The 21483-nt window shown below is 59.3% G+C and overlaps 3 protein-coding genes across 3 annotated transcripts; 1 reads left to right on the top strand and 2 right to left on the bottom strand.

Annotated features, from left to right (window-relative positions):
* Positions 1-1208: 1208 nt before the first annotated feature.
* On the top strand, positions 1209-5432 carry RAB3A (RAB3A, member RAS oncogene family). The gene is made up of 5 exons (XM_059489567.1): positions 1209-1368; positions 2580-2807; positions 3306-3424; positions 3510-3634; positions 4001-5432. Exons 2-5 carry the CDS (start codon positions 2580-2582, stop codon positions 4189-4191), a joined length of 663 nt encoding a protein of 220 aa, XP_059345550.1. The 5' UTR covers positions 1209-1368; the 3' UTR covers positions 4192-5432.
* A 561-nt stretch (positions 5433-5993) lies between these two features.
* Positions 5994-10800, bottom strand: MPV17L2 (MPV17 mitochondrial inner membrane protein like 2). The gene is made up of 6 exons (XM_059489570.1): positions 10743-10800; positions 9934-10134; positions 9406-9576; positions 8465-8541; positions 8239-8367; positions 5994-6959 (listed from the first exon to the last, which is right to left on the bottom strand). Exons 2-6 carry the CDS (start codon positions 10112-10114, stop codon positions 6903-6905), a joined length of 615 nt encoding a protein of 204 aa, XP_059345553.1. The 5' UTR covers positions 10115-10134; positions 10743-10800; the 3' UTR covers positions 5994-6902.
* Positions 10801-11573: 773 nt separating this feature from the next.
* Positions 11574-18239, bottom strand: DUS3L (dihydrouridine synthase 3 like). The gene is made up of 13 exons (XM_059489538.1): positions 18196-18239; positions 17674-17950; positions 16295-17155; positions 15891-15932; positions 15655-15807; positions 15445-15561; positions 15094-15159; positions 14902-15012; positions 13742-13838; positions 12695-12770; positions 12233-12421; positions 12021-12149; positions 11574-11746 (listed from the first exon to the last, which is right to left on the bottom strand). The coding sequence occupies exons 1-13, from the start codon at positions 18237-18239 to the stop codon at positions 11674-11676; spliced, it is 2235 nt and encodes a 744-aa protein (XP_059345521.1). The 3' UTR covers positions 11574-11673.
* Positions 18240-21483: the final 3244 nt, after the last annotated feature.

The following is a 21483-nucleotide window of genomic DNA, read 5'->3' as shown; positions in this document are numbered from 1 at the left end:
CTGTTGATGGTTTTTCGCCCGCCCAGCCTTCTCCAGGGTTCTGGGAGTGCCGGGTTCTGCAGGGGTGGTGGCAGCTCGGTGCCATCGCTGTGGGTGCTGGATGTCCCCCTGTGTCTGCAGGTAGGGACAGGCTGAGGCTCCGTGCTCTCAAATGCCTCAAATCCAGATCCAGCACACATCTGGAGCGGGGCAGGTGGAAAAAGCCCTTTTTATCCCTGTTTCTGGCTGGGGGGCTGCAGCACGAGGAGAGCAGCGGGGCTGTTGGCTGGGGAAGGTGAAGGAAAATGGGCACGGCAGCCTGGATTCAGCCATGAGCCTGGATCTGTCCCTAGCTCTGGCTCCATCTCTAATTCTGGCTCCATCTCTGAGTCTGGATCCATCCCTAATTCTGGATCCATCCCTGAGCCTGGATCCATCCCTAATTCTGGAACCATCCCACAGCTGGTTCCACCCCTGGCCCCGTGTCCATCACCATGGCTGGCTCCATCCCTAATTCTGGTTCCATCCCTAATTAATTCTGGATCCATTCTACAGCTGGTTCCATCCCCATCGATGGGTCCATCCCATGGTTCCATCCCTGCTCGCCCACCCCATCCCGTGCCACCCATCCCGTGCCACCCCACCGTCCCTGAGGGCCGTGCTCCACATCCCCGCTGCCCACCCGTGCCCACCGCATCCGGCTCGGTCCTGCCGGGGCTGTGGGTGCGGGATGAGCCTGGGCAGGGGCCAGGAGCTGCACGGGCACGGAGGGCACGGAGAGCACGGAGCCCCCGGGCGGGGCAGGGCCCGGGAGGCTCCGGGCCCCGGGCAGGGCAGGGCGGTGCCGCTGCCCTCGGGCCGCCATATGCTGCCGGCCCTAATCCCCGCTGGAGCCGCAGGGCGAGGGAGGACATGGCCGCCCACCTGCGCACCAGCCCCGCCTCAGCGCCAGCCGCCCTGGCACGGCAAGGATCAGCCTGCCCGCCACTGCAGGCCTAGGGAAGGCGTCGCGATAGCTCGCCATGTCGCGACAGGGAGGTTGTCAAAACTCGTCCCCCCCTCTGAGTGGGAATGGTTCGCGCTACACCCCCACCGTTGCAGGGGTGGTTCATCCCGCGCCCCGCGGAGCGCGGCCGGACCGCACCATTGCGCGGGCCGGAGGGGGCGACGGCGCCCACCACCGCGCCGGGAGGGGGGTTCTCCTCCCCCCCCGTCCGCCCGCTGTCCATCAAAGCGCGCCGCCGAGCCAATCAGCGCCTCCCTCAGGGCCGCGCCCGTGACGTCCGGGCTCATTTACATAAAGAGCCCCTCCCCCCAGCCGACGTCACCCGGGCTCCGCATCTGCTGCAGTCGCTGCGGGGAGGAGGCGGCGGCGCGAGCGCGGCAGAGGTGAGACCCCCCCCCCCAGCACCGGGACCCCCACCGGGACCCCCCCACAGCGACACCCCCACCGGGACCCCCCGAGACCCCCTGTGTGCCCCCCGGCACCGGGAGGGGAGGGGCGGCTGCAGCGGAGGAGGCGGGAGGCGGGGGGGGGGGATGATGATGATGATGGATGCGGCGCGGGGGGGGCTGCGCAGGGCCTGGGGGGGGTCTCGGTGCGGCGGGGACCGAGTGGGTGCAGCGGGGTCGGGTCTGCGGGGAGGAGCAGGGGGTGACCCCCTCCCCATCAGCACTCTGAACCCCGCCATCAACACCTTGAATCCCCCAATCCACACCCTGATTCCCCCATCCGCAGCCTGACGCCCCCATCAGCACCCTGAACCCCCTCCCTGCATCGCCCTGCACCCCCCATGAGCCCCCTCTATCACCCCCCCTCCAGCAGCCCCCCAAAATGCCCATCAGCACCCAGCACCCCATTCCTGCGCCCCCCATCCCGCATCCCCCCGCTCCTCCCTGGATGCGCACCTACCTCTGTGCCCCCTTGCCTGGCATCCGTGTGTCACCCCCGGCTCCATGTGTCACCCCCCGGGTCCCTGTGCCACCCCCCGGGTCCCCGTGCCACCCCCCGGTCCCTGTCACCGCGCTGGCCGCGCCGTGCGGGGGCACCGGGCACCGCCGCCGGTGCCATTTTGTCCCCGGGAAGATGCGGGAGAGGCTGCGGCGCCCCGGCCGCACCCGCAACGCCACAAGGCAGATCCTGAGAGCCGCGGCAAATACTGGCAGCCACGGCAATTCCTGGGAGCCGCAGCAATTCCTGAGAGCCGTGTTAAAGCCTGGCAGCCGTGGCAATTCCTGAGAGCCGTGGCAATTCTTAGGAGCTGTGGCAATTCCTGGGAACCGTGGCAAAGCCTGGCGGCCGCATCAGTTCCTGAGAGCTGTGGCAATTCCTGTCACCCGCAGCAATTCCTGGCGGCCGTGGTGAATCTCTGTGGCGTGTCAAACGCCGTGGGCCACGTGCCCCACATTTGCCATGGACACACTGCAGGTCCCTCTCTGCAGGTGACAGGAGGTGGCCTTTCTCTCTCCGAGCCCTTCAGGGCAGGGTGACCCATTGCTGGCCACACCATGGCCCATCCTGAGCCAAAATATCCCAAATCCGTGCTGGGAACCGGCTCCGAGCAGGGCCAGCCCCGTCACGGCCTCTCCCCACCCTGCAGATGGCGTCGGCTACTGACTCCCGCTATGGGCAGAAGGAATCCTCGGACCAGAACTTCGATTACATGTTCAAGATCCTGATCATCGGCAACAGCAGCGTGGGCAAAACCTCCTTCCTGTTCCGCTACGCCGACGACTCCTTCACGCCCGCCTTCGTCAGCACCGTGGGCATCGACTTCAAGGTCAAGACCATCTACAGGAACGACAAACGCATCAAGCTGCAAATCTGGGTGAGCACTGAGAGCCCCCGGTGCCCCCAGAGCCCTGGGCTGGGCTGGGGCGGTGGGGAGGGGGCGGTGGTGGTGTGGGGAGATGGATGGTGAGGGTGGTGGTCAGGGTGGGGTGGTGGGAGTGATGGATTGGTGGTGTGGGGGTGATGGTCAGTGAGGGGTGATGGTCAGTAAGGGGTGGGGCTGATGGATTGTTGGTGTGGGGGTGATGGTCAGTGAAGGGTGGTGGTCACTGTGGGGTGATGGTCACTATGGGATAACGCTCATTTGGGTGATGGTCACTGTGGGTGATGGTCACTATGGGATAACGCTTGGTTGGGTGATGGTCACCATGGGGTGATGGTCACTATGAGATAACGCTCATTTGGGTGATGTTCAGTGTGGAGCTGCCCCACCAGGGCAATTCCAGGCAGGGGCCGGACCTGCCCCCATGGAGGGGCCCCTGTGGGGGTGTCACCGCACCCCTGGGGTGACATTCAGCTGTCCCCTGTCCCCCAGGACACGGCGGGGCAGGAGCGGTACCGCACCATCACCACCGCCTACTACCGCGGGGCCATGGGCTTCATCCTCATGTACGACATCACCAACGAGGAGTCCTTCAACGCCGTGCAGGACTGGTGAGAACCACGGGGGGCTCTGGGCACCCCACACCGCCCCGGCCGCCCCCTCCCCGCCCCTCTGACCCCGCTCTCCCTCCCCAAGGTCCACCCAGATCAAGACCTACTCGTGGGACAACGCGCAGGTGCTGCTGGTGGGGAACAAGTGTGACATGGAGGACGAGCGCGTGGTGTCCTCGGAGAAGGGGCGCCAGCTCGCCGAGCACCTGGGTGAGCTGGGGAGGGGGAGCCCCCCACCACGCCTGCCAGCTCACAATTAATTTAATTAAGGGCTTAATTCCCTGCGTGTAATCGCTCTGCCGTGGTACCGGCGGTGACTTGGCACCTGGTGAAAAGCCACAGAGTCACTGCACAGCTTCAGCTCTCTGTGAGGGGCTGGGGGGAGGATCTGGGGGGTTCTTTGGGTGGGAAAAACGGGATTTTGGGGGTGGTGGGGGCAGGTTGCGAACCCTTTAAATATTGAATGAGGAGGAGGAGGAGCCACGCAGGGCTGGATCTTTGACGTGGATCTTTGACGCGTCCCTTGTCCCTCTGTCCCCTTCCACGCTGTCCCCCCCGCCTCTCCCGCCACCGCAGGGTTTGAGTTTTTCGAGGCCAGCGCCAAGGACAACATCAACGTGAAGCAGACCTTCGAGAGGCTGGTGGACATCATCTGCGAGAAGATGTCCGAGTCGCTGGACACGGCCGACCCCGCGGTCACCGGCGCCAAGCAGGGCCCCCAGCTCACGGACCAGCAGGCGCCCCCGCACCAGGACTGTGCCTGCTAGGGGCCAGCCCCCCCAGAACCCCCCCAAAACCCCCCCAAAATCCGGTCAGTGCGCCCCAAACCCCCCCCCCCCCCCCACGAGCTCCTCCTCTTGGGGGTCCCGCGGGGGCTTTTGCTGCTGATACCTCCGAAAGGGCTGCGGCCCCTCTAGGAGCCCCCACCCCAATTCATTAGGCTATGCCCCCCCCCCACCCCTTAATTTATTTTTAAGCCTGGGCTGGTAGAAAACTTCCCCCCTGCCCCCCTCATTCTGCTTTTAATCACTGTCAAGAAACCATCACCCCCAGCCCCATTTCCCCTGGTGAAACCCACCCACCCTGTCCTGGCACCCCTTGTCCTGGAGACCCCCCTGCCCTTTTTCCTTCTCTGGGACCCCCTTTCCTGGAGACCCCAATTGCCCTGGAGACCCCCCCCCCCCCCTGTGGCCTGGGACCCTGTCCTGGTACCCCCTGCCCTTTTCCCTGCTCTGGGACCCCCTGTCCTGGGACCCCGTGGCCTGGAGACCCCTGCCCTGGAGATGCCCCTGTCCTGGGACCCCCTGCCCTTTTTCCTTATCTGGAACCCTCTTTCCTGGAGACCCCCTGTGCCCTGGAGACCCCCCTACCCTTTTTCCTGCTCTGGGACCCCTGTCCTGGCACCTCTTGCCCTGGAGACCCCCCTGTCCTGGGACCCCCTGCCCTTTTTCCTGCTCTGGGACCCCCTTTCCTGGAGAACCCCATTGCCCTGGAGACCCCCCCCCTGCCCTGGAGCCCCCTGTCCTGGGGATCCCCCTACCCTGGGACCCCCTTCCCAGCGTGTGGGTGCTGTGACAGGACCCCCAAATCCCCCTCCCCAACCCATCCCACCCCTTTCGCCCCCAGAGCTCCTGGTGCAGGGGGCTCTTTGTGGCCGCTCCCCTGCCCCTGCAGCTGGATGGATATTTCCTGACTCTTGTTTATTTGTATAAATAGATGCTAATTTATGCTCCCGCCGTCTTCCTCCTTGTACATACAGAAATTCCTTGTAAATAGGCGTAGGAAGTGACGCTGTGCGCGTGACCTGCTGTGCTGTGGCCGTGGTGGTGCATTTATATATATTATATATATATATATTCTGATTTTTTTTTTTTTTTTTTTTTTTGGTTTTTGTTCTTTTGGTTCCTCTCAGTGTGGTAAACCTTGCTTGTGAATATCACTTTTAAAAAGAAAAACCCATCAAAAAAAAAAAAAAAACAAACAAAACACCCCACCCCCACAACCAAACGACGACAGAACTGTTATTATTATTATTATTTAAATAATAAGATTTCAAATGAAAAAAAATGAATTCAATGCATCGGCAAGGCCGAGCTGACTGGAGTGAATCTGCCCCAGTTTGGGGAGTCTGTGGGGGTGAGCAGGGCTGGTTTGCTCCAGGGCTTTGGGATCTCGTGTTCCTGTAGTTCTGTGCTTCTGTGGAGACTGTGAATAAGTGGATATTCCCGTAGCCATGACAGAGCTGCCCTTTATTTATTTCTCCTGGAGCGCTGTGTCTTTATTTTACAGATTTCCCTCTGTTTCCCCCCCAATCATGATTCCATCTCCTTCCCTCCCCCTTTCCCCCCCCTCCTCTTTTTTGTGAAGTTTACTTATGGAAGAGTTACACTGTACTGTACAAATGTCAAAAGTGTCAAAAAAAAAAAAAAAGAGTACAATTTCCTAAAAATCACTGTATTAAAAGAAATGTTGTGAAGAAATAAACCAATGCTGATCAGAAGTTCCTCGGGGTCCCTGAGTTGCCAGAAAGGAGCAAAATTAATCAGATTTTTTTAAATTATCACGCCCCAAATGGCTCCTGCTGCTGCTGAGGGAGGAGCTGATCCCCCCTGGGTGTGTGACAGCAGGGACCAGGGCAGAGCATGAAGGCACAGCTTTAAAAATCAAATTAAAAACCCCATTTAGACAATTCTCATTGACACTGGCAATAACTCAGTCCTTGGGTTATGCAGGGAGTGTGCAGCTCGCCCGGGGCTGGGAGCACAGGGATGTGATGGCCCAAACTCTGCCAGAATTTGGCTCCAGCCCCCCCTGAGCCTCTGCAGAGCCGGCGGGTGCAATCACAGCCCATTTCCAGCCCTATTTATAGAGATCCAGGTGGCTGCAGCCCCCGGAGCTGAGGGAGTGCAGCGATTCCATCCTTGAGCTGGGGAGAAAGCACGAGGGGAAGGAGAGAGGAGCTGCAGGGAGAGCAGAGCAGCAGCCACGGTGGAGCACGGCTGGAATGACCTTAAATCCCATCCCTTCGTGCCCCTTCCACCATCCCGGGCTGCTCCAACCCGCCCCGGGGCAGCCCCAGCTGCTCTGGCAATTCCGTTCCAGCCCTCGCAGGGAAGAATTCCTTCCCAATTTCCACTCAGTGGGGCTGGAAGGTGCTGGAGGAGCAGCGAGGCTTTGGTTTGCTCTGCAGAAGGAACAAATCCAGCCAGGCCCTTCCCAGGGGCTGCAGCAGCTCCTCCTCGCCCCGGCTCTGCGGGCAAATCCCACAAGAAATCACTTTACAGCTTCTCCTGCAGCAAGAGATTGTTCCAGCCCCAGCCCACGGCTGTAATTAGCAGATGAGTTAATCAGCAGCAGGCACGTGGAGCGGGGTGGCTCTGGCCATGCCCTCCCTCGGCTGGGGCGCTCCACAAAGGCCAGGAATGCACAGAAATCCCTCTGAGTCTCTGCAGGATGCTCTGGACGGCCTCGAGCCTCTCTAGGCCCCGGCGCTGCTCTGGCTCTGCCGTGGGGGCTCCTGCCCGGGGCTGCGGGGCTGCAAAATACCCAGGGTGAGATGGGCACTGCCCAGAGAGCAGGGAAATCACCGTGCCCCTCTGCTGGGCACTGCCCAGAGCAGGGAAATCATCCTGTGCCTCTGCTGGGCACTGCCCAGAGAGCAGGGAAATCATCCTGCCCCTCTGCTGGGCACTGCCCAGAGAGCAGGGAAATCATCCTGCCCCTCTGCTGGGCACTGCCCAGAGAGCAGGGAAATCATCCTGCCCCTCTGCTGGGCACTGCCCAGAGAGCAGGGAAATCATCCTGCCCCTCTGCTGGGCACTGCCCAGAGCAGGGAAATCGTCTTGCCCCTCTGCTGGGCACTGCCCAGAGAGCAGGGAAATCGTCTTGCCCCTCTGCTGGGCACTGCCCAGAGAGCAGGGAAATCATCCTGCCCCTCTGCTGGGCACTGCCCAGAGCAGGGAAATCATCCTGCCCCTCTGCTGGGCACTGCAGGGAAATCGTCTTGCCCCTCTGCTGGGCACTGCCCAGAGCAGGGAAATCGTCTTGCCCCTCTGCTGGGCACTGCCCAGAGAGCAGGGAAATCATCCTGCCCCTCTACTGGGCACTGCCCAGAGCAGGGAGAGAATCCTGTCCTGGCTGTGCCCCTCAGCTTGGGAAGCACTTGGAGACACCTGAGTGCATCCAGAGGGGGCAACGGGGCTGGGAACTGGGAGCACAAACCCTGAGAGGGAGCTGGGGGTGCTCAGCCTGGAGAAAAGGAGGCTCAGGGGTGCCCTCATCACTCTCTGCAGCTCCTGAAAGGTGCCTGTGCTCGGCTGGGGCTGGGCTCTGTCTGCAGGAACTGACAGAAGCAGAGGGCACAGCCTGGAGCTGGGTCGAGGGAAATATAGGTTGGATATTGGGAAAAATGTTTTTATGGATCGAGGGACAAAGTTCTGGAATGGTTTTCCTGGGGGGGTGGTGGAGTCACCATCGCTGGGTGTGTTTAACAAAGCCTGGATGTGGCACTGGGTGCCAGGGCTCAGTGGAGGTGCTGGGATTGGGTTGGATTTAATGACCTTTATGGCCCCTTCCAACCTGATAATTCTGTGAATTTTGGGGAATTTTGGCAATTCCGGGGGATCAGGGAGGTGGTGCAGTCACCATCCATGGATGTGGCACTGGGTGCCAGGGTTTGGTTGAGGTGTTGGGGCTGGGATGGATTTAATGACCTTTAGGGTCTATTCCAACCGGGTCAGTTTGGGGGAATTCTGTGTATTTTTGTGAACTGTGTGAACTCGCAGGGCTGGCAGGGGCTCAGGGGCAGGGCTCACCCTGTATTTGAGGTAGGACAGGTAGGTGTCCCAGCCCAGGGTCACCACGTTGACATAAGCCACACGGAACGGGGGCGGCACGAAGAGGAAGTTGAGGATCTGCGCCGCCGGCCACACGCTCCAGTCAGCCTGGGGAGGGACAAGGGGGGACAAGGGGGGACAAGGGGCAGCTGGGGGCTGCCCTCGGCTCCCAGCAGCACAGGGGGCAGCTCGGGGAGGGGATCACCTTGTACATCTCCCAGAATTTCTCCTTCAGCTCGTCCCAGCTCTCCTGCAGGGATTGGTCCTCCAGGGTGCCGATGGCTGCGGGGACAGGAGGGGTCAGAGGGGATTGGGGTGGGAAATGGGGTGGGAAATAGGGAGGGAAATGGAATGGGAAATGGAGTGGGAAATGGGGAGGGAAATGGGGAGGGAAATAGGGAGGGAAATGGAATGGGAAATGGGGTGGGAAATGGGGTGGGAAATGGGGAGGGAAATGGGGTGGGAAATGGAGTGGGAAATGGGGTGGGAAATGGGGAGGGAAATAGGGAGGGAAATGGAATGGGAAATGGAATGGGAAATGGGGTGGGAAATGGGGAGGGAAATGGGGTGGGAAATGGGGTGGGAAATGCCCCAAAGCCCTCCCAGTGTGAGTGGGGAGGGCAGCAGGGAGGGAAATGGAAAGTGAAAGGGAAGGCACAGATCTGTATGGGGAAGGGCTGGGGCTGTGCCAGGGGTGGGATGGAGGTCAGGGAATGTTCTGGGGTTTGGGATGGAGGTCAGGGAAAGGTTCAGGGGGTTTGGGATGGATCCCAGGAAAGGTTCAGGGCTTTGGGATGGAGACCAGGGAAAGGTTCAGGGGATCAGGGAAAGGTTCTGGGGTTTGGGATGGAGATCAGGGAAAGATCCAGGGATTTGGGATGGATCCCAGGAAAGGTTCTGAGGATTTGGGATGGAGATCAGGAAAGGTTCTTCCCCCAGAGGGTGGCACTGAATTCCCCGGGGAATGGCCCCATCCCAGCCCTGCCAGAGCTGCAGTGATGCCTTTTGTCAATTCAACTGTGAGATTCATTCCGAATTCCCCCCTAACCCAGCACGGCACCTGGAAGCACCAACCCCAGGCCCCACCAGGAGCCGCAGGGCCGGGATTTGGGGGCCGGATCGGCGCCCCCCGAGCCCCCCACGTACCCATGAAGTACCAGGCTCCCATGGTGGGCGATGCCACCAGCTGGTCGATGAGCACCTTCTTGATGCCCGTGCGCAGGCAGCGCACGCCCCGCGCCGGCAGCGCCCAGTCCAGCCACAGGTACCAGTAATGCATCAGGGGGCCCAGGCTGCAGCCCACCACGAACATCCTGCCTGCAAGCACAGGGACAGCACGGCTGGGGGGCAATGAGGGCGCTCTGGGGGAGGAATTCGGCACTGGGAGGGTGGGGATGGGTTTCATGGCTGACCCCCGAGCCCTGGATGGATCCCAGGAAAGGTTCAGGGGGTTTAGGATGGAGATCAGGGAAATGCCACGAAGGCATTTTGGGGAGGAATTCCTCCCTGTGACGGATTTCCCCCAGCCCTGGATCCCTGGCAGTGCCCCAGGCCGGGGTTTGGAGCAGCAGGAGGGTGAGAGGCGTCTCTGCCCCTGGCAGCAGGATTTGCCTAGCCCCTCCCAGCGCCCACCAGCGCCCATCCCTGCCCAGCCCAGCCCCTGCCAGCTCTCACCCGTGCGCCCCAGCTGCAGCTGGCTCTGGGGGTGCTTGCGGCGGTGCCACTCCTGCTGCAGGACGTCCCCGGCTGCCAGCAGCCCCCCGCAGCTGACGGTGTTGGTGAGGAGCAGCAGGCGGCCCGAGAACAGCGAGCGCCACGAGCGCAGCAGCATCCTTGGCACGGCCTGGAATGGCATGGGAACAGCCTGGGCACGGCCTGGAATGGCACGGCACAGCCTGGGCACGGCCTGGAATGGCATGGGAACAGCCTGGGCACGGCCTGGAATGGCACGGCACAGCCTGGGCACGGCCTGGAATGGCACGGGAACAACCTGGGCACGGCCTGGAATGGCACGGCACAGCCTGGGCACGGCCTGGAATGGCATGGGAACAACCTGGGCACGGCCTGGAATGGCACGGCACAGCCTGGGCACGGGAATGGGAACGGCCCCAGAGTCACTGCTGGCTGTCCCCGCGCCCCCCAGCTCTCCCAGTTCAGGCTGGGTACCCTCCCACTGCCCCCCCAGTTCTCCCAGTCTGGGCCTGGGTATCCCTCAGTTATCTCAGTAAGGGCCTCGGTACCCCCCCGGTTTTCCCATTCCCCTGTGCCCCCCAGTTCAGGGCTGGGTATCCTCCCAGTTCCTCCCAGTGCCCCTCAGTTCTCCCCTCTGCGTGTCCCAGTTGCCCCCGCCGCCCCCTCCCAGTGCCCCCACTGCTCCACAGCCCCCGACCCCTCAGCCATCGCCTCAGTGTCCCCCAGCGCCTCCATCCCGCCCCGCTGTCCGCCCCCCGCTCACCCCCGCTATGTCCGTACCCTGCGCTTACCCCGCTGGGTGCCCAGCGCCCCTGCCCGGACACCCGGCCGGCTCCCGGTGCCTGCGGCTCCTCCCGGTCCCCCCCCCCCCCGCCCCTACCGGGCGTTACCGCCACCCGCACACGGAACCGGCAGAGGGTCACGTGACAACAATGACGCCCGCTTCCTGCCTCCGCCATGACAGCTACCGAGGCACAGGAGGCCGCCATGACAGCTACCGAGGCACAGGAGGAGGCCATGACAGCTACCGAGGCACAGGAGGCCGCCATGACAGCTACCGAGGCACCAGCTCGCCCAGGGGCTGCGGTGGGGTGATCTGGGGATGGTCCAGGGGATCCCCGCGGTGCCCCAGCCCTGCCCTGTCCCTGTCCCCTCGGTTTGGGGGCAGCAGCGTGGCTGGGGAGCTGTGGTTGCCTGTGGAGGTAGCCATGCTGCGTGTCAGCAGGGCTGGGACCATCACTCTCCCCACTCTGCTGGTGCCACTGGGGTCCCCCAGGTGTGGGGATGCTGCTGGGACCCTCCAGACTGTCCCCAGAGCCTTTAGAATTCTTTGAGAGGCCTCTCTGTGGAGCTTGAGCACCAGCTCTGTGTCACCTTGGTAGTGACACATCTCATTTGCTTCTGCTGTGTTTTGCACAGGGGCTGGGGGGACGTTGCCGCTCCTCGTCCTGGGAGTTTGTCACTCCCAAGGACATCCTGGTGGGAACTGAGGCTCTTTTCCAGCGATGTGGGACAGCTGGGACAGCTCTGGCAGTGAACTGGAGGCAAAGATCCCCTCACTAACAGGAGTTTGTCTGCCAGGATTGGCGTGGGGCTCGCAAAAAGGCAAAAAACTCACCGGCTTCTAAAAACATCAGCTTTATTCCAACTGCCAAGAGCCCTGCTTCTCCTTACAGCCCATCCAAAGTCTTCCTGACACCGAGGGACAGGGCCAGGCCAGCCCTATCTGTAGGAATTGGCCTTGTGCTTTGGCAGGAAGGTGAAACTGGGCGGGACGGGGCCCAGGAGCAGCTCACTGGGGGAAAGAATCAATCACAGAATTAATCCAGAGACCTCAAAGCCCACCCAGTGACAGCCCTGTCATGGGCAGGGACACCTCCCACTGTCCCAGGCTGCTCCCAGCCCTGTCCAACCTGGCCTTGGGCACTGCCAGGGAAGAAAAACAACAAAAAAACAAACCCAAGGAGGGTTCAGTGCTCAGTGCCCGGCTGTCAAACAACCCTGTGGCCCTACAGAGGCTCTGCCACGTCCCTTCTGAGCAACTGCAATGAGATTTGATGCCTCCTGACCTTATTTTGATCCAATCATCCACGTTCTGGCTGGCCATGAGGGTCTCCAGGTAGTCCCTGCCCAGGTAATAGGGCGGCCGCTCGTTGATTTTCTGAGGTAGATGTTCCAGTAACCCAACTGGGATGTACCTGGGATAAAATGAAATGAGCGCTGGGGGTTCATGAATGAATTAATTACTGTTTAAAGGTTCCCCCTGGCTGGGCAGCATCACCTGCACAGGAAGGAGAGCCACTCCAGCAGGAATTTCCTGGTTTTCTCCACTCCCTGAGTGTCTGAGCCCCAGTGCTCGAGGCCAAAGTTGGTGAAGTCCTTGAGGATGTCAAACCTCTCCCTGGAGGAGATATCCCAGTGTCTCTGCTCCTTGATTTCCGTGAAAAGCCAGGGTTTGATCAGTGCCCCTCTGCAGCCAAAGAAAAATAAAATAAAATAAAATTGTTATTCCCATCACTGATGCTCCTGAAAATCTGAGACACTTCCCAGCACTGATTTCTGCTTTAAATCTTCTTTTCCATTCCAACTGATACAAACTGATTTCTCCAATTTTCAGGCTGCTTTCACTGAGAGGAAATTCCATGCTTTGGGTTTGTTTAGGGATTTTTTTAATCCTCTTTTTATTTTTTTCCCCCTCTGGAACCACCAGAGCTCAGGAGTGAAGGGAAACACAGGCACTTGCCTTGCAATCATGATTCCAGAAACTCCCATCTGCATGGCTCGGTTTGCATCTTCATAGGACAAAATATCCCCATTTCCTGCCCGGAGAGGAGGAGAAGCCAGAGGTCAGAGAGATCCGTGAGGACAAGTCAAAGTGAGCTAATGCAGGCATGGGATGAAATTCAGCATGGACACAATGTCCCAGGGCCAGATGGTGCAAAGAGGCTCCTGCTTTGGATTCCCAGGGATGTTTCTGATGGATGTTCCCTTACAAGGAAAAAAGGAGCTTTCTCCTCTCTACTCCTTCAGTTTCCCTGAAGGTTTAGGGATTTTATGCCACAAAATCCAAGAAAACCCCTTTAAAACCCAAGTGATTGGTGTCCCTTCCTTCTGGCACCACGTCTGGCACCAGGTGTGGCATTTACATTTTCTGAAAAATCCCTTTTGCCAGGATTTCTCTCCTGGGAAGCTAAGAAGCCTCAGAGAAAAAGGGAAACAATAATTAACTATCTCATTTGCTTCTCCTGTGTTTTGCTGCTTTGGAATGTGGTTGGAGATTGCTTATCCCACAGGTGATTGTTTCATTGGTTTCATGTGAATTGTTTTGACTCTTTGGCCAGTCAGGGTCAGGCTGTGTCATGGCTCTGGAGAGAGTCAGAGTTTTTATTATCACCTTTTTAGCCTTCTGTAAGTATCCTTTCTGTATTCTTTATATACTAAAGAATAGATCTCCACATTGCATTCTGCTCTGGCACAAACACAGGCACAGCAAATGAGATCAGAATATTCTTGGGAGGAATTGTGCCTTGCTCTTCTCTGTGCAGAGCAACGTGGGGCTATTTCCTGACAGGCCAAGGCACCAAACACCCTCACTGTGGGTGAGCAGTCCCCACACTGCACTCTGCTGTGGCACAAACACAGCAGCAGCGAATGAGGCAAGAATTGTTTCGATCATTCTTTTCTCTGCTTCTCTCAGGTTCAGAGGATGTGAACCCCCCAGGAACACGCTCCTTTGCCCCATTTTGAGGGGGTTTGAAATGACAGGGGTGCCAAGGGGTGCCCCACGTACCGAAGAGAGGCATGGGGCTGGCCAGGCGGGCGCACTCGGCGATGTAAGCCCAGTCCGCGCTGCGCGTGTAGCGCTGCTCCCGCGAGCGCCCGTGCAGCTGTGGGGAGAGAGCAGGGACGTCACTGCAGGGACAGGGACAGCGCCATGGGGAAGGGAGCCCTGGCATGGGCCTTGGGATGGGCCTTGGGATGGACTTTGGGAGAGCTGCAATGGTTTTTATGGAATCAACATCGGGATCGACCTCGAGATCAACCTCAGGATGAGCCTCATGATCGATGAGCGCTGAGAACAGAGGTGGGTAAAGGATTTCTTGGGATCTACCTCTGGATTTACAGAATTCACAGAATGACCAGGTTGGAAGAGACCTTAAGGGTTATCGAGTCCAACCCAGCCCCAACAGCTCAACTGAACCCTGGCACCTTGGGACCAAACTTGGGATCAACCTCAGGATCGACCTTGGGATCAACCTTGGGATCGATGGGCGCTGAGAGCAGAGCTGGGTAAGGCATCCCTTGGGATCTACCTCTGGATTTACAGAATTTACAGAATCACTGGGTTGGAAGAAACCTTCAAGATCATCGAGTCCAACCCAGCCAAGATCAGCCTCAGGATCGACCTCAGGATTGATGGGTGCTATGAGCAAAGCTGGGTAAGGGATCCCTTGGGATCTACCTCTGAATTTACAGAATTTACAGAATCACTGGGTTGGAAGAGACCTTCAAGATTATCGAGTCCAACCCAGCCCCAATATCTCAACTGAACCCTGGCACCTTGGGTTCAATCTTGGGATGTGCCTTGGGATCGACGGGTGCTGAGAGCAGAGCTGGGTAAGGGATCCCTTGAGATCTACCTCTGGATTTACAGAATTCACACAATTATCAGGTTGGAAGAGATCCTAAAGGTCACTGAGTCCAACCCAGCCCCAGCACCTCAACTGAACCCAGTGCCACATCCAGGCTTTGTTAAACACACCCAGGGATGGGCCCTTCCCAAACCATTCTGGGATTCCATATCGGGCTCAGAAGCAGGGAGGAAAACACCCTCTGCACCCGAATTTTCCTATTTAATTAGCAGAGGACACTAAAAGGCAGGGGAAGGTCCCCCAATCTGATCTCCAGGCAGAGCTCCCCAGGCACCACCCCACACCCCTGTCCCCGTACCGTGACCATGGACGCGCCCCACTCGCGGATCCTGGGGATGATTTTGTGAGCCACGTTGACCTTCTCCTGCACCCCAGTGCGGATCTTCACCGTCAGGGGGACATCCAGCACCTGCAGAGGTGGGAAGCTGAGGCCAGGCTGGACTGGGCTCCACCAGCTCAGCTCAGCTCAGCTCCAGGAGCTCCCACTTACCGAGTTCATCCCGCGGACGATCTGCTCGAACTTGTTGGAGCGAGTCATCAGAGCACAGCCTCCTCCCTGAGGGACAAAACAGGGAGCTCAGGACCTTCCTCACACAGTGGAGAGTCCTTGGGGCACCTCAGAGTTTGGAGAAAGTGCATTCTTCAACCAAAAATTCTCCAGAGTGCTTTTCCCTCCCACCCACCAGGGAGAGACAGCCATTCCCTGCTCCTTGAGCAGCTTATTCCCCTTCTCATGAGATAAATGGACTGGGAGCTCTGGATCAGACTGAAAAGAGCAATCAGGCAGCAGAGGGTGAGGACAAGGATTCATGGAAGGAAAACCCACCACAGAACTTCTCACCTTCTTGTAGACCAGGTCGATGGGACAGCCGACGTTGATGTCAACAAAATCCACGTCGATTGTCCTGTTCAGGAGCTCTGCACACTTGGTCATGGTGTCTGGAAAGGCTCCCTCCAGCTGCCAGAGGGAAGGAGCTCCCCTGAGTCCCAGAGGCAGCTTTTCCCCTGGGAAGGGAGCCCTGGGTGGGCTGTGGCGGGGGGGAAGCCTCACCTGCACCCCGAAGATGTCCTCGGTGTGGTGGCGCTTGAGCAGAGCCCACTCGGAGGACTGGCCCTGGAGCAGGTTGGTGCACACAGCCATCTCCCCACAGGTGACATCCGCCCCAAAACGTTTGCAGATCCGTCGGAACGGGAGGTTTCCACACTGCCAGGGACAGCAGGGACCGTCAGGGATTGTCAGGAGATCTGCTCTGTTCCAACCGTGCCCACAGCGAGTCACCAACCTACCGTGGTCAGTGGGGCCAGGTACAGCTTGCCCTGGATTTCCAGCTGGAAAACAGGGATGGAGGAGCAGGTCAGAAGAGCTGCAATGGTTTTTATGGGATCACAGAATGGTTTGGCTTGGAAAGGACCTTAAGGAGCATCCAATTCCATGCCCTGGCTATGGGCAGTGACACTTTTCACCATGCCAGGGTGCTCCAAGCCCTGTCCAGCCTGGCCTTGGACGCTTCCAGGGATGAGGCAGCCACAGCTGCTCTGGGAATTCCGTCCCAGCCCCTCCCCACCCTCACAGGCAGGAATTCCTTCCATGCTCTGCCTGCCTCCCCCAGCTAAAGGCTCTCCAAGGGGTTTCTCTTCCCTCTTTCCATGCACAATCTCCACCACGGGAGCAGGACACAAGGGACTCTCACCTTCTTCTTCTCACATGGCCGCAGCTTCGTGATGTCCTCATCTGTCAGCGGGCCCAGGGTTGGGATGGAGGGAGCACCATCAGCTCCTTGGGAGTTCCTCACGACCTCAGGTTTGGGAGCATCCTCAGCTCCTCTGGAGTTCTGCAGAGCCTCAGGTCTGGCAGCATCTTCAGCTCCTTGGGAGTTCTGTAGAACCTCAGGTTTGGGAGTATCTTCAGCTCCTCTGGAGCTCTGCAGGACCTCAGGTTTGGGGGTACCCTCTGCTCCTTGGGAGTTCTGCAGAGCCTCAGGTTTGAGAGCACCATCAGCCCTTTGGGAGTTTGGCAGGACCTCAGGTTTGGCAGCATCCTCAGCCCCTTGGGAGTTTGGCAGGACCTCAGGTTTGGGAGCACCATCAGCCCCTTGGGAGCTCTGCAGAGCCTCAGGTCTGGGATCCTCTCCCTGCTCCAGCAGCACAGGGCTGTCCCTCAGGCCCTCCTGGGGATCGGTGCAGTTGGACACCTCCGTGGAGCTCCCCGTGGCTTTGCCTCCCTTCCCAGCACGCAGCCCACGCAGAAACTCCTCGGCCTTGTGGAAGCTGAACTTCCTCTTGCGCAGCTGCTGCTGCAGCTCCTTGGAGAGGCCGTTCCTCACCAGCACCTTCCCCTCCCACTGCTGCACCAGGGCGGCGTCGACCAGGTTCTGGTGGCCGTCCCCGAGGTGGGCCTGGCCGAAGCGGCAGGTGACACCGTAGGGACAGCGGCCGAAGGTGTCGAAGAGGACGCAGCGCTGGCCCAGGTCCGCAGGTTTGGCCGCCAGGTACTGGGACACGTCGTGGAGGAAGCGGCAGCGCGGCCCAAAGTGGCACTGCCCGCCACAGCCCTGGGGACAGCACGGAGCAGGGCAGGGTGGGCACGGAGCAGGATGGCACAGAGTGCTCTGAGTCTCACCTGGGATCACCAGGGCAGGGAGGGAATGGTGCCAGGGGAGGGATGGACGCAGGGACACAGGGGAGGGATGGACACACAGTGGAGGGGATGGACACAATGGAGGGGGTGGACACACGCCCTGGAGGGGATGGACACACTTCAAGGAAGGTGACACCTCACTTGTAACACTCAGCTCATCCCACATCACCCCCTCCCAGCTGGTTTTTATGCAATTCCAGCCTGGTCTGGGTTGGAAAGGACCATAAATCCCATCCAGTCCCACCTACAGGGACACCTCCCACTATCCCAGGCTGCTCCAAGCCCTGTCCAGGCTGGCCCTGAGCACTGCCAGGGATCCAGGGGCAGCCACAGCTGCTCTGGGCACCCTGTGCCAGGGCCTGCCCACCCTCCCAGGGATGAATTCCTTCCCCAAATCCCACTAAGCCAGGCAGAGAGGGCTGTACGTCCCACCTGTGTCACCGAGGGGCACAGCCTGCTCTGCTCGTAGCAGTTGGGTTTCATGCAGGGGCGGCTCTTGTTCTGCCCCCGGGCTCTCTTCTTCTCTGGACGCTCCTTCTCCTCCTCTCCAGCATTCCCTTGGCTTTCCCCATCCTGGCCGAGCTCCTCTGCCTTCACCCTCTTGGCTGGGGGTTCGCTGACCTGCTCCTCTTCCTTCTTCTCCTCCTCCTCCTCCTCCTCGCCCCCTGCCCGCAGGTAGGCGTGGAACTGCTCCTTGGAGGTGAGGAACCTGCGGGGAACGTGGCAAAGGGTGAGGTCAGGAGGGGGTGGTATGGGGGGCACCGGGGCAGGAGGGGATGGGCACGGACTGGGGGGGTGTGGAGAGGTCGGGAATGTACTGGGGGGTTCATGAATGGACCGGACACACACCGGAGAAGGTTATGAAGGGACCGAGCCCTTTCTGGGGGGGTTACAGAGGGGTGGGGCCCGTCCCGGGGGGTTGAGGAGGGGCCGAGGCCCCGGTCCCGCACTCACCGGGCTCGAACCGGCGCCACACCGGGCGCCAGAGCCGCTGCCATGCTGCCGCGCGCGGCGATGACGTCAGCGGCGGGGCGGGGCCACGTGGCCGGGCGCGCGCGGTATAAAAGGGCCTGGCTGAGGCGCGCTCCCCTCAGAGCGGCGGGCGCCGCAGTCGATTGTGGTGTGCGCGCGTAGCTGTTTGTACGCCCTCCGAGGCTTGTTCGGGGGCTGCCACAGCCCCCTCATGAGTGTCAGTGTTGCCCAAGCAGGGAAAGGCGGCCGTTGTACAGCCCTTGTACCTTGGGGAGAGGTGTTGTCCCGTGTGGCAGCTCCTTAAGGCTTCACTTAGGGGACACCTGGGTGTGAGGGGGTCACAGGTGCTGCCCCAGGCCTGGGCCCTGAGGGTGGGCATGGCTGGGAGGACCCCTGAGACCAATGAATTCAACTTACAGCAGAACAGCATCCCGTCAGCCAGACACACAAAGTGTCCCTTTGTCTTTCCTTCAACAGTTCCCTGGTTTTGGGGGTGCCTTGGGGTCCCGCCTTCTGCTCCCTCCTCCTCACACCTATCAGGGGAGGGAATGCAGCTCTACAGCGATGTGGGGTACTTGCTATGGTTTTTTGTCATTTTAGGATTATTTTTAAGAGGTAAATGCACAGGCATGAACCAGCTCTTGCTGCCTTTGTAGTGCTCAAGCCGCCCTTGCCTTTGGTCCGTGGGTGGAAGTTTGGGCTGAAAACCAAAAAACGCGTCAGGCGTGGTGTGTCTGACCTTTCCTCCCTCCCCTGTAGCTGCCACATCTTCCTCATGTTTGTGCCACTTTTTACACTCTCCTGTTCCACAGCCCCTCCGAGATCCTGCAAGCCTGGCGTGTGTGGAAGATGCTGCATGAGGGGGCTGATGTCTGGTGGGTGACACATTTGGACCCTCCTGGATGACGTTTCCTTTCCAGCCCCATCATCCCCACAGCCCCGTTTGACTCACACTTGGCCTGGGCTGCTGAGAGGGCTGAGAAAAGGCTGTGAAATCCAAGTGCAGCAAGAGCTGGGCTCCATCTTCCCTGTCCCACGCCTTGCGCTGAATCCAAGATATTTTTAGCTGCGTTCAAACTGTCCGTGAGGCTGGACGTGGGGTCAGCCCAGCTTAATTTGTGGGTTTTGTCCTAATTTAGGAGCTTCTGGAACCTCTGCCCGTGGTGTTGGGATTGTTCGTGGGCACTGCCGGGTTCTGTGTGCACGTGGGGCAGAGGTAAAAGTGCACGTGGGGCTGGAATTCTGGTGTTTTCCTGTTTCAGCTCGGTTCTTTCCAGATGCTCCATCAGAAATGGCTTCTGGGAGGAGCTGGGGGCCCGCTGGGTGCTCCTGCTGCTGCCAAGGGTGGGCAGGTTGCACCACGGGGCCAGGCTGCTGTGGGAAGAGCTTTGGGCTGATTGGGCGTTAATTAGTGCTGGAGTGAAATATGAGGAATGCAAAATACTATTTTAAGCTTCAGCTTGGCCGGGGGAAGGAAGGAAGGAAGGAAGGAAACGAGGCTCTGGGGATGAATGAAGTGAAATCACTGCTGGTTTTTTGGGGCAATAAGCCCGAAGTCAGAGTTCTGCACCCGGCTGAGGTCACACTTCAGCATCTGATCCCTGCTCAGGGCTCTGGCTTGGCAGCTTTACGAGGCTGAGCCTTGGATGAGCTTCCCAACAAAGCCTTTCCCAGGCTGGACAGGGCTTGGAGCAACCTGGCCTAGTGGAGATGTCCGTGGCCATTCAGGGGTGGAAATGAGAGAGCTTTGAGGTCTCTTCCAACCCAAACGATTCCCTGACTCTCTGCTGGGTTTGGAGAGGTGCTGGCTCTTATCTCCTTCATCTTTTCAGCCCTTCAGGTCATGCTGAGGTTGGAAAAGGAGCCAGGGGAAGGAAGGAGGAGCTGGATAAATGTGGGGTGAATACAGAGCTTGGAAGGCCAGAGCTGTCACTCCCACATCCTCCAGCAGCTCCAGAGAAAACCAATACCCAGGAACTCACTGGGAAAGGCCAAGGCAGGAAAAAGGGAAAGGCTGATTACAGGAAAGTGGGATATAGATACAGGGAGAGCTAAGTCAGGAAAAGTTCAGCTCCTCCAAGGTCCAAGTTAAACACATGTTAATGAACCTGCCCCTTCCACAGGCTCCCACACAAAAGTCGGATGTGTCAAGCCCTGGGGTCTGGCTACCACGGCAGGAATTGGCCAAAAATGAGGCTGTGTAAAGCCCCAGGAGCAGCTGCCATGGGGAGAGAGCTCTGTGTCACTGGAGCTGTGCTGAGTGCTGTGACAAGCTCTGCTGGTCCCTCCTGCCCCAGGTGTGGGTTTGGGGGGCACCTCGGCGTCCTGTCCTCTGCTCAGCCCAAATCCGTTCCCGCTGTGCTGTCTCCCCTTTTATCCGGTCTGGTTTCAGCAGCACAGCTTCCAGCCCTCTGCAAAGGAGACAATTCCCAGCACTCATAAATCTCCTATCAGGAAGCTGTTTCCAAGATTAAAGCTTTAAACATTTCCCCTCTCTGGTTTCACGTCCCTGCTCCCAACTCCCTCCCTGCTGCAATCGGCAGCTCCATCCCCTCCACCAGGGTCTCTGTGCCTCACACCAAGCTGTGTCTGCTCCAGGAAAACCTGTGCTGGGACACTGGAACTGGGCTGTGCCCCTCCAAAGCCTGGGAACGGCCACTGCAGGCTTTGTGCGTGGAGTTTGGAAACTCTGCCTGCTGCAGGTCCCTCCTGGCTGCTGGGAGAGCTGGCCTAGCTTTTGGAGGAGCTAAAGGTCAATATCTGGGCAGGGTTTGGGATGAGCTCGGCGCCTGCTGTGGGTATGGGATCACTGGGAGCGTTCCTGGAGAATTATCCGTGGTGGGGAGGCTTTGGGATGGTGTGGCTGTGGGGTGTGGGCAGGGAAATGCAGGGAGCTGGGAAAGGGATGGAGCAGCAGGGAAAGGCAGGGAGAAGGGAAAAGCAGGGAAAGGCAGGGAAAGGGATGGAGCAGCAGGGAAAGGCAGTGAGCAGAGAAAAGGACAGGGCAGGGAAAGGCAGGGAGCTGGAAAAGGCAGAGAGCAGGGAAAGGGAAAGGGATGGAGCTGGGAAAGGGATGGAGCAGGAAAAAGCAGGGAAATTCAGGGGGTAGGCAAAGGCAGGGAGCTGGGAAAGGCAGAGAGCAGGGAAAGGGATGGAGCAGGAAAAAGCAGGGAAATTCGGGCGTAGGCAAAGGCAGGGAGCTGGGAAAGGCAGAGAGCAGGGAAAGGGAAAGGGATGGAGCTGGGAAAGGGATGGAGCAGGAAAAAGCAG

This window comes from Ammospiza nelsoni, chromosome 27, assembly GCF_027579445.1.
Source record: "Ammospiza nelsoni isolate bAmmNel1 chromosome 27, bAmmNel1.pri, whole genome shotgun sequence".
In the NCBI taxonomy this organism is placed as follows: Eukaryota; Metazoa; Chordata; class Aves; order Passeriformes; family Passerellidae; genus Ammospiza; species Ammospiza nelsoni.
This window is presented reverse-complemented; position numbering and strand designations above follow the sequence as displayed.